General features: G+C 32.1%; 1 protein-coding gene across 1 annotated transcript in view; it reads left to right on the top strand.

The window, feature by feature from the left end:
* The window catches only part of LOC139502743 (ADAM 17-like protease), a 53,199-nt gene that overhangs the window by 22,947 nt on the left and 17,287 nt on the right, over positions 1–12,965 (top strand). The window contains exons 13-17 of the mRNA XM_071292309.1: positions 1,069–1,138; positions 2,505–2,640; positions 2,948–3,049; positions 4,098–4,163; positions 11,604–11,680. Coding sequence (XP_071148410.1) covers positions 1,069–1,138; positions 2,505–2,640; positions 2,948–3,049; positions 4,098–4,163; positions 11,604–11,680 — 451 coding nt within the window. The remainder of the gene's footprint in view (positions 1–1,068; positions 1,139–2,504; positions 2,641–2,947; positions 3,050–4,097; positions 4,164–11,603; positions 11,681–12,965) is intronic.

Consider the following 12,965-nt stretch of genomic DNA (forward strand, 5'->3'; position numbering starts at 1 on the left):
AACGTGGTCAAAATCTTTCGTCAGATGAACCTGAAATTTGAGGCTAAAATCGGTCCTTACCGGACCTATACTCCTTTGTTATTGTAAGTCTTGTGTTTTTATTAATTACAGTTTTGGTTCATTTGTATGTTTTGGAGTCTTTTTCTGAACTAATATACATTCTTGTTTAGGTACCAGCTAAAGCCAGCCAAAGAGTGCAGGATTTTCACACTGCATTTAAGACCTGATGGTTGCCTTTGGCCATTTTCTGCTCTTTGGTCAGGTTGTAGTCTCTTTAACACATATCAATTACGTCTATTATTTGATCCTGTCGCAGTTACTTTAAAATCATGTGATGTGTAACAATGTCATTTAAATTACTGTGAAATCATTTATTTTCATGGGTACCAATTTCTGTGGATTATTAAAAACTTGCATTTTCATGGATATGGGATTTCATGGTTAGACCAAATTTTGCATACATTCCTATAGAATGTTTGTTATTTGTTGAACATTTAAATTCATGGTTTGCCTATACCCACGAAAATTGTATCCAACGAATAATGATGAATCCACAGTGTATGGTTAACATGCAATATGGTTGTTGTTTGTTGCCGTGTATTATATTTGTTTTCTCTTCATTATTTTGTACATAAATTTAAGGCAGCTAGTTTTCATGCATAAATTGTTTTACATTTGTCATTTTAGGGACTTTTCATAGCTGACTATGCGGTATAGGCTTTGGGCTTTGCTCATTGTTGAAGGCCCTGTGCTGACTTATTATTGTTTATTTGTATGTCATTTGGTCTCCTCTTGTAGACAGTTGTCTCATTGGAAATCACAACACATCTTCTTTTTTTTTTATAGCGTGCTGCATTTTTCAAATTTGAAGAAAGAAATTGATTGACATTGCTTAATTATATATTCAAACATGTTACATATATAAAAAAAAAAAGAAGATGTGGTATGATTTCAATAGAATTACTGTTTATACCTTTTGTTTATGATTGAACGATTATTCTCCTGATATGATTTTCAAATGTATATTTAAGTTATTGTTGGTCGTATATATTTCTTTTTGATTTGCAGGATTTTTCAACATGTAGTAAAACATATATCAATGCTGTTTTGAAAAGTAAAGCTGAATCTTGCTTTAGTGGTAAGTGTCGTTAATTAAGTATAGACTTATTACAATATATCTAAATAAATTGTAATTTCAAGTGACATTTTATGATTTGATCTAAAATCCTTGTGTTGGGTATAAATATAATGAAGGTAAGGATAAAATTTACAGAAAAGGGAATATTATGGACCAAAAAAAATAAAGAATAGAGAAAATTGGTTAAAATAATAAAGAATATAGAATAATGGGTTGATAGAATATAATAATGAAAAATAATGGCCAAAAAAAATTAAGAATGGAAAAAAATTGCATTCAAAATTAAAGAATAAAGAATGAATATCCCATCCAGACCTTCATAATGATTTTAGATCAAAGAGAACTTCTTAACATGAATTATATTTCTCAAGATATTATCTAGCCTTTCTAATTTAAAGGAAAAAGGATAATTGTCACAAAATTTGATTTTTCTGTAAGATAGCGGAAGGGCCTTTTCATGAATTCTGGATAGAGCAGTTTAATTCACAGGAGTTTAGGATAAACCCGTTAGATAATCAGAGTTAACGATTTGATAATATTATGATGCAGGAACAGCCAAATTATTTTCTTTGGAATTCTGGATTTGGTATTTATTTTCTCTGTAATTTTGAATGAGACCCGCTCCTACACCCACCCTCCCATCATGTACGGAATTGCTATTCTGTACATTCAGAAATTATTGCCAGGTTTATTAATGCAAATAATATAATGTGACTGGGTGACTATCGCAACAATCAGAAGTCACATTCTGATCTGTATGCAGATTTTCAGGATATACCATAATTAATTTCTTAATTTTAAAAAAGAAGATGTGGTATGATTGCCAATGAGACAACTATCCACAAAAGACCAAAATGACACAGACATTAACAACTATAGGTCACCGTACGGCCTTCAACAATGAGCAAAGCCCATACCGCATAGTCAGCTATAATAGGCCCCGATAAGACAATGTAAAACAATTCAAACGAGAAAACTAACGGCCTTATTTATGTAAAAAAATGAACGAAAAACAAATATGTAACACATAAACAAACGACAACCACTGAATTACAGGCTCCTGACTTGGGACAGGCACATACATAAATAATGTGGCGGGGTTAAACATGTTAGCGGGATCCCAACCCTCCCCTAACCTGGGACAGTGGTATAACAGTAAAACATAAGAATTTGTTCTTTCATAAAAAATCGCAAAAATAAATGCACACAATAATTTCTGAATTTACATTATATATGATGAAGTTTTATGAACTAATTATTTGCACAACTTAGTCTTTTAATTTATATGAACAATTGTAGTGAAAATACTGCTTACATTTTAAAAATGAGTGCATCATTTGTAGTGAACTTTTGACTCTGTTTTCAGAGGACACATCAGAAGCACCTTGTGGGAATGGTAGAGTAGATTCAGGAGAGCAGTGTGATGGTGGTTACCTGGGTAAATTTGATCTGGATCCCTGTTGTACTACCAGTTGTCAATTGAAAACAGGATCAATTTGCAGGTAAATTATCTTTTTATTGACGTTGTTTAGATGTATGTTGTTTATATTCACCAGTTAAAAGGGAGACAATTACTAAGATTAGCTATTTTGCCTGAATTTGACTGTGAAAATCAATTGATCATGATTAATATGCAAGCCGGGCATCATCTGTCTCCCATTTTTAACTTTTAAGTAAAATCAAGGGAAGCAAACTTGAATGTACATACATTTTATGTATATTAAGATAAGATTTTTTACCTTTTGGGAAAAAAAGTCATTATCAACATAGGCTATATAGTTTTGAGTTGGTTATTATTTTTTATTTCAGCCCCAGTAACCATGCTTGTTGTACAATGTCTTGTCAAAGGGCATCAGCAGGAGTGGTCTGTTCTAGTGATGTACAGGAAACCTGCACTGCAGAGTCGGTGTGCACATATCCTTTTTATAACAGAAAAAAGTAACTTGTAGGCTTTAAATGCACATTTTTATTATGAAATTTTACCTGAGTTTCAACTTAAAATCTTCATTCTTGGAAATTGTTAAACTTCTATAGGAAAATGAGTTTATCAAATGGAGAAACTACATACTTATAGTAAGTAGTCTTTTGATAGTCTGCTCTAGAACATAAACAATTCAGCTTGTTGTGTCCATCTTGTACAAAAAAGTAAAGTAACAAAAATACATAACTACCTCAGTTATGGTTTACAACATGGCTTTGTCAGTTTCTTTTCAACTTTTATATAGTTACATGAGAAAAAAGTAAAATCACAAAAATACTGAACTCCAAGGAAAATTCAAAACGGAAAGTCCCTTATCAAATGGAAAAATCAAAGAATACAACACATCAAACAAATGGACAACAACTGTCATATTCCTGACTTGGTACAGACATTTTCATATGTAGAAAATGGTGGATTGAACCTGGTTTAAATTATAGCTGAACCTCTCACTTTTATGACAGTGGCATCAAATTCTGTTGCTTTTACAACAACAAAACAGACATAATCAGTAAAATAGTCAAAATATGATTACAGCAGTCATCACTGTGTTATAATATCAAGGCATGAGTTTTGAATTTCCCTTTTGTATCTTTTGCCTCTTTTTTGTAACAACATAGACTGATAAGTGTAATAACAAAAACACCAAACTCCAAGTAAAAGTTCATAGCAGAAAGACCCATACATAATGGCAAAATTAAAAGCACTACTGGTTTGTCAATCAACAAAAACTGCCATGAAAAATCACAATAGTGTTGAAAGTCGCGTAAAACGTCAATCAAAATCAATCAATCACCTCAGATCTTAGATGACTATGTTTACCAGTCAGTGGTTCTCTCCAAGCACACTGTCTATCTAAAACCAATAAAAACTGACCACCCCATTCAACTGGGTCAATACAACGGAGATACATTACGAAGAGTGCTGAAAGTCTTATTAATCACCAGCAATTAATCAATATAACATTTTCCTTAACTTATTCACTGGCAGTAGTTTGATTTGTCCACAAGGGGCCAACAAACCACTGGGAGCTTCCTGTCTAGATGGGTAAGTGGATCAATCTACTCTGGATTCATCTTTTTTCGTTAGATACCAATCTTAATGGATTTTGTGGGTACAGGTGAACCACGAAATAAAATGTTAAATTAATGATATTTTGTTTAACATGTTTAAAGGGTTGTACTGTAGATTCATTATTATTCGTTGAATACCAATTTTCGTGGGTTTTGTGGGTTGAGGTGAACCACGAATTCAAATTTTCAACAAATAACAACTTTTCAATATGCTTTGTATACAGAGATTGACAAAACCAAGCAATCAAAAATCCACGAAATTGCAAGTTTTCAGAAATCCATGAAATTTGATACCCACGAAAATAATTGAATCCACAAAATCAAGTAACCTCTGACAAACATTTTTTTCTCAACCCATGAAAATTGTACTTCTGAAAATAAATGAATCCACAGTATTTTTGAATGTTTTGAAACATTAAAACAGTTCTGTTTCATATAGAATAACGAGATGGGGTATGATTGCCGATGAGACAACTATCTACCAGCATACAGATGGGTGCGGTCCTAACCTTGACAAAAGTTAACTTAGAGTTAACTTGTTGACTGCTTTCTTAGTTAACTTGAGAATTTTTAAGCAGTCAAGCAAGTTAACTTCGTCGTTGGTGGACCAGACCTACGGTCTGCTTTTTTAGGACTGCTGCAGACCTATCGACAAGTCTGCTCCAGACCAGACCTGTGGACAAGTCTGCTTTTGACCAGTCCTGAGGACAGGTCTGCCCCAGACCAGACCTGTGGACAAGTCTGCTTTTGACCAGTCCTGAGGACAGGTCTGCCTCAGACCAGACCTGTGGACAGGTCTGCTCCTGACCAGACCTGAGGACAGGTCTGCTTTTGACCAGACCTGTGGACAAGTCTGCTATTGACCAGACCTGAGGACAGGTCTGCTTATGACAGATTATCGTTATAAGAGTTTTCATATCAGCCTTGAGCTTTCCGCATGATTAAAATATGTAAACAACATTCGCATTGTTTTTCCACAGATATCATTTATTATTTACTCGCTAGACTCTACTAGATATTATACAAATGCTCTCTTTTATTTGATATACTTGTATTCTTATATAAATAAAAAATGGCTATACGATCACACAGAGTTTTTTTTTTATTAGAAGGCGGATAGAAAGGTTATCCAACGCATCGGAACAATATTCTTATATCACGGGATATCGGCAACATTGTCTACGTTACTTCGTTCCCCGTTGTTTACCTGTCCCTTCCTAAATTTTACTTTATGCATAAATTTATACTTGCATGGATATTTCATTGATATTCAACTTGTTTGCATTGGATTTACTATTCTATTTCCCGCAGAATATTCTAACAGAAATTGTACAGTGTCCGTAAGCATACGGTGTGGTAAAACTATCAACAATCTCGTCAAATTCGTCAGATTTATCGAGAGATTCGTCATTGCCGATATTTATATGGGACATCCTAAAATTATACTCAATGCGCGCTCTAATGAAATAGTTGCCACTTGCCGTTTAACTATAAACAAAATCAATCAACCGACATAATAGATTCCAAGAAGAGAACCTCGTATACTTTTTTTTATTAAATCATTGTAAATAGTACAAATGAATTCAGACATTTCAGTTTTGGTACTTTGATGATGTGGCATAATAGTTTTGTTTTACAGTACACCATCATGAACTCCTATATATGATCTGACTGTTATAATGAATAAAGACATGAAATTCTGACATTCTCAATTTAATCAGAATATTTTTTGCATTAATAGTTTTCCAATATTATTGATTACATGTACGTGTACATTTACTGTCCTACTAAAATGTGAACAGGAGCGCCAGGAGAAGACATTAAGGCGCTCGGTACAATGGTATGCGGGTATATAGATTTGCAAATGAAAGTGCACATATGATCAGTTTTGGTCAACTAGTTTTGTTTTCCAAGTCAGCATGAGGTATTAAAACTACTGAAATTTTGTTACGTATCAATATTTTGAATAAACAGAGGACACGCTGGTAACCTTAATTTATGCAAACAAAAATTTGTTGTTATTAAATTGCAATATTGCTGTCCATTGTCATGATTATATTTTACATTGATTCCTGACATAAAAAATATGGCTGATTAATACTATGCGGGTACGTCATGGTGTATATAGATTTACAAATTAAATACACATATGGTCAGTTTTGGTGGAACGCGCAAATAATTTTGTTGTACAAGTCAACTGGAGGCATCAAAACTACTGAAATTTTGTTACGTATCAGTATTTTAAGTAAAAAGAGGACATGCTGGCACCCTTAATTTAGGCGAACAAAAATTTGTTGTTATTATATTGCAATATTGCTGTCCATTGTCATGATTGTATTATACATTGAATCCTGACATAAAAAATATGGCTGATTTACTATGCGGGTATATAGATTTACAAATTAAAGTTCACATATGGTCAGTTTTGGTGGATGTGGTCAAACAATTTTGTTGTACAAGTCAGCTGGAGGTATCAAAACTACTGAAATTTTGTTACTTATCAATATGTTGAATAAAATGAGGACATGCTGGTATCCTAAATTTATGTGAACAAAAATTTGTTGTTATTATATTGCAATATTGCTGTCCATTGTCATGATTGTATTATAAATTGATTCTGGCATAAAAAATATGGCTGATTAACTATGTGGGTATATAGATTTACAAATTAAAGTGCATATATGGTCAGTTTTGGTGGATGCGGTCAAATAATTTTGTTGTACAAGTCAACTGGAGGCATCAAAACTACTGAAATTTTGTTACGTATCAGTATTTTAAGTAAAAAGAGGACATGCTGGCACCCTTAATTTAGGCAACAAAAATTTGTTGTTATTATATTGCAATATTGCTGTCCATTGTCATGATTGTATTATACATTGAATCCTGACATTAAAAATAAGGCTGACTTACTATGCTGGTATATACAGATTTACAATTTAAAGTTCACATATGGTCAGTTTTGGTAATGTGGTCAAAAAATTTTGTTGTACAAGTCAGCTGGAGGTATCAAAACTACTGAAATTTTGTTACGTATCAATATTTTGAATAAAATAAGGACATGCTGGTATCCTAAATTTATGCGAACCAAAATTTGTTGTTATTATATTGCAATTTTTCTGTCCATTGTCATGATTGTATTATACATTGAATCCTGACATAAAAAATATGGCTGATTTACTATGCGGGTATATAGATTTACAAATTAAAGTGCACATATGGTCAGTTTTGGTGGATGCAGTCAAACAATTTAGTTGTACAAGTCAGCTGGAGGTATCAAAACTACTGAAATTTTGTTACGTATCAATATTTTGAATAAAATGAGGACATGCTGGTATCCTAAATTGATGTGAACAAAAATTTGTTGTTATTATATTGCAATATTGCTGTCCATTGTCATGATTGTATTATACATTGAATCCTGACATAAAAAATATGGCTGATTTACTATGCGGGTATATAGATTTACAAATTAAAGTGCACATATGGTCAGTTTTGGTGGATGCAGTCAAACAATTTAGTTGTACAAGTCAGCTGGAGGTATCAAAACTACTGAAATTTTGTTACGTATCAATATTTTGAATAAAATAAGGACATGCTGGTATCCTAAATTTATGCGAACCAAAATTTGTTGTTATTATATTGCAATTTTTCTGTCCATTGTCATGATCGTATTATACATTGAATCCTGACATAAAAAATATGGCTGATTTACTATGCGGGTATATAGATTTACTAATTAAAGTGCACATATGGTCAGTTTTGGTGGATGCAGTCAATTAATTTAGTTGTACAAGTCAGCTGGAGGTATCAAAACTACTGAAATTTTGTTACGTATCAATATTTTGAATAAAATGAGGACATGCTAGTATCCTAAATTGATGTGAACAAAAATTTGTTGTTATTATATTGCAATATTGCTGTCCATTGTCATGATTGTATTATACATTGAATCTGGCATAAAAAAAATATGGCTGATTAACTATGTGGGTATATAGATTTACTAATTAAAGTGCACATATGGTCAGTTTTGGTGGATGCGGTCAAATAATTTTGTTGTACAAGTCAGCTGGAGGTATCAAAACTACTGAAATTTTGTTACGTATCAATATTTTGAATAAAATAAGGACATGCTGGTATCATAAATTTATGCGAACCAAAATTTGTTGTTATTATATTGCAATTTTTCTGTCCATTGTCATGATTGTATTATACATTGAATCCTGACATAAAAAATATGGCTGATTTACTATGCGGGTATATAGATTTACAAATTAAAGTGCACATATGGTCAGTTTTGGTGGATGCAGTCAAACAATTTAGTTGTACAAGTCAGCTGGAGGTATCAAAACTACTGAAATTTTGTTACGTATCAATATTTTGAATAAAATGAGGACATGCTGGTATCCTAAATTGATGTGAACAAAAATTTGTTGTTATTATATTGCAATATTGCTGTCCATTGTCATGATTGTATTATACATAGAATCCTGACATAAAAAATATGGCTGATTTACTATGCGGGTATATAGATTTACAAATTAAAGTGCACATATGGTCAGTTTTGGTGGATGCAGTCAAACAATTTAGTTGTACAAGTCAGCTGGAGGTATCAAAACTACTGAAATTTTGTTACGTATCAATATTTTGAATAAAATAAGGACATGCTGGTATCCTAAATTTATGCGAACTAAAATTTGTTGTTATTATATTGCAATTTTTCTGTCAATTGTCATGATTGTATTATACATTGAATCCTGACATAAAAAATATGGCTGATTTACTATGCGGGTATATAGATTTACTAATTAAAGTGCACATATGGTCAGTTTTGGTGGATGCGGTCAAATAATTTTGTTGTACAAGTCAGCTGGAGGTATCAAAACTACTGAAATTTTGTTACGTATCAATATTTTGAATAAAATAAGGACATGCTGGTATCCTAAATTTATGCGAACCAAAATTTGTTGTTATTATATTGCAATTTTTCTGTCCATTGTCATGATTGTATTATACATTGAATCCTGACATAAAAAATATGGCTGATTTACTATGCGGGTATATAGATTTACAAATTAAAGTGCACATATGGTCAGTTTTGGTGGATGCAGTCAAACAATTTAGTTGTACAAGTCAGCTGGAGGTATCAAAACTACTGAAATTTTGTTACCTATCAATATTTTGAATAAAATGAGGACATGCTGGTATCCTAAATTGATGTGAACAAAAATTTGTTGTTATTATATTGCAATATTGCTGTCCATTGTCATGATTGTATTATACATTGAATCCTGACATAAAAAATATGGCTGATTTACTATGCGGGTATATAGATTTACAAATTAAAGTGCATATATGGTCAGTTTTGGTGGATGCGGTCAAATAATTTTGTTGTACAAGTCAACAGGAGGCATCAAAACTACTGAAATTTTGTTACGTATCAGTATTATAAGTAAAAAGGGGACATGCTGGCACCCTTAATTTAGGCGAACAAAAATTTGTTGTTATTATATTGCAATATTGCTGTCCATTGTCATGATTGTATTATACATTGAATCCTGACATTAAAAATAAGGCTGATTTACTATGCTGGTATATAGATTTACAATTTAAAGTTCACATATGGTCAGTTTTGGTAATGCGGTCAAATAATTTTGTTGTACAAGTCAGCTGGAGGTATCAAAACTACTGAAATTTTGTTACGTATCAATATTTTGAATAAAATGAAGACATGCTGGTATCTTAAATTTATGCGAACCAAATTTTTTTGTTATTATATTGCAATTTTGCTGTCCATTGTCATGATTGTATTATACATTGAATCCTGACATAAAAAATATGGCTGATTTACTATGCGGGTATATAGATTTACAAATTAAAGTGCATATATGGTCAGTTTTGGTGGATGCGGTCAAATAATTTTGTTATACAAGTCAACTGGAGGCATCAAAACTACTGAAATTTTGTTACGTATCAGTATTTTGAGTAAAAAGAGGACATGCTTGCTGCACCCATAATTTAGGCGAACAAATATTTGTAGTCATTATTTAAATGAATTAAACTATTGTTGATTGTGGCTGCATAGTTCAAGGATGTATAACTAACAAGGACGTATACACCTAACATCAAATATACTTCTTTTCAAAAATATACATAATATGATTGAATTTGATCTCGGAATATATATTTATATTCAGTGCCTGTAGATAAATTTGTGTTACGTTCTGTGCGTACTTATTTTCAAATATTTGTATTTAATCCTGTTCATAAAACGGAAGTATTAATTTTCAAATTACTTTATTTTCGATGTTTATACTACGAAACAAAGATATTAAATTTTTTTTTTTTAAATCAACGAAGAGCGGTCCTGGTTACAAGTTAACTTAGTGTTGAGCAGACCAGTCAAAAGTTAACTTGGGAACAGGTCTGGTTTTGATCGGATTTGTCCAAGCAGAAGTTAACTTTGTGGCAGGACCGGTTTCCAAGTTAACTTATGTTAACTTTATGACAGGACTGGTTCCGAAGTTAACTTATGTTAACTTTATGACAGGACTGGTTCGAAGTTAACTTCTGTCAATAGCGGACCTGGTTCCAAGTTAACTTTTTGGCAGACATAAAAACAGTCCTAGGACCAAGTCCGCTTTTCAAGTTAACTAGATTTTGGTCCTAGGACTGGTCAGAGCAGTCCTATATTCGGTCACAGGTTAACTTTGACCAGTCCAAATGACTGGTTATCAAGTTAACTTGCTGTACAGGTTAGGAGTGCACCCATCTGTACAAATGATGTGGATGTTAGCAACAATAAGCCACAGATGGCCTTCAATAATTACCAAAATTAATACCAAATTATGGCAAATACTGAGTAAGCTATAAAAGGGATCAACATGACAGAACATAAAACAATTAAAAAGAGAAAATCAGTGGCCTGATTTATCAAAAAAAAATTTAAGAAAAATAATACATGACAGCAACCAATAACTACCAATGGATATGTCTATCAGTGCATAACTCTCCCCTCACATGTAACAGTGGTGCACCAGTACAAAACAAAAACAATCTCAAATGATAACCAAACACACCAAAACACATGCTTGTAGCTTAATATTAAACTTATGTTGTGCAAAATTTGGCAAAAAAACAAGACAAAACATGCGCATTCTTTATATGTTTTATTCACCATGAAATTGTCATTTTATTTTCAATACACAAACCCCTCTGAGGACCCTCCATAATGTCACTACGTAGACATTTTTTGGGGATCATAATCTTAAACTACATTCAAATTTTGTATTTTAGAGGAGTCAGTGTGATAGATTGGGAACTGTTATCTAAAACTGTTTCCAATTTTGTATTTCAAAGTTCACTGTGATGGATCAGGGAACTGTAATCTTGAACTATATCTAATTTTGTATTTTAGAGGACAGTGTGATGGATTGGGAACTTGTAAAGCTTATTGTGAAGCTCGTGGTTTACAGTCGTGTGTTTGTGGTGCTGGTAAGTTTCATACACTAGTACTGTTATTGGTTATCTTGAAAAAGGGCAGGGATAGACTATACAATATCAAATGTTAATTGACATATTGCGTTCTCACTCATATTTATCTTGTTTTAATTGTCCTTAGGATTTTAACAGAAAAAGTTATGATGAATGAATACTAATAATACTTTTCATAGATATTGTACCATTAATAATAGTTATAAGATAATCAAACAATTTGAATACTAGTTATAACATTAATCCTAAAAATAACAATTTTGATTATAATAATAACTATAAGAATTGTACCAGTATTAATATTTTAAACCGTGCCAAGCGAGGACTGTCATATGAAGGGCTTACTTAAATTACTATTATTTGCCTCCAATGGCTCTCCATTCTTTAATTTTAGAGGTCAACTGTAGGATATCTATTTTGAAGTTGATGCATGTTCCCTCAATCAGTGGCTATCTATTGTCATGATTCTCATGTTAAAGATGCATTTTGAGCTTTGATGTTTATAAATGTGGTCCCTGTGGTGGCAGTGGTGCACTCTACATGCATCTAACACCATGCTTTGGTTTTCCTTATCAAGAAATAGGATAAAAAAAAATGGTCACAATTGACACTTTTTGCATCTGATGACCAACTGAGGGGCAAATTTTATTCAAGTAACAACTGAAATGTTTTTTTCTTCATTCTCCAAAATTGGTTATTTAGAAAATAATCAAATCCACAGTACATTTGCAGTACTTAAAATAGTAATGATTTTAAAAGAACTCTTTATTATATTACTGTTGATTGATGAATTTTCAAATGATAAGATTTATTCTGATATTATTTTCAGATTTTAATGGTGATATATTGTTTGAAATTGAAAAGATCTTGCTTTTTGCTTATTGTTGAAGGCAATTGAATGTGAATACAGTTGCTAACATCTATGTCATTGGTGGGCCTTGGAGGATAGTTGTCTTTTTGGCAATTATACCACATCTCTATTTTAATAGGTGTAATACCAACATTGTTTTCCCTTATTTGTCTTTTTTAAAGGAGTAGGTCTGGTATTAAGGGCCAATTTTGGCCTCAAAGTTCAGATTCATCTGATGAAAGATTTTGAACACTTTTTAAACACTAAAGTGTCTACTCCAATCGATTTAATTAGTTAAAGTGAAAGATTTGAACTGATTTGTCATTAATCTCAAATTCAAGATTAAATATGTAAAATCTATGAAATATACCATTATATATATGCAGTATAGCATGTTATTGTTGCAGGGTGTAAGTTTTTGCTTATTTTCACATA

Source organism: Mytilus edulis, chromosome 14 (assembly GCF_963676685.1).
Source record: "Mytilus edulis chromosome 14, xbMytEdul2.2, whole genome shotgun sequence".
Lineage (NCBI taxonomy): Eukaryota > Metazoa > Mollusca > Bivalvia > Mytilida > Mytilidae > Mytilus > Mytilus edulis.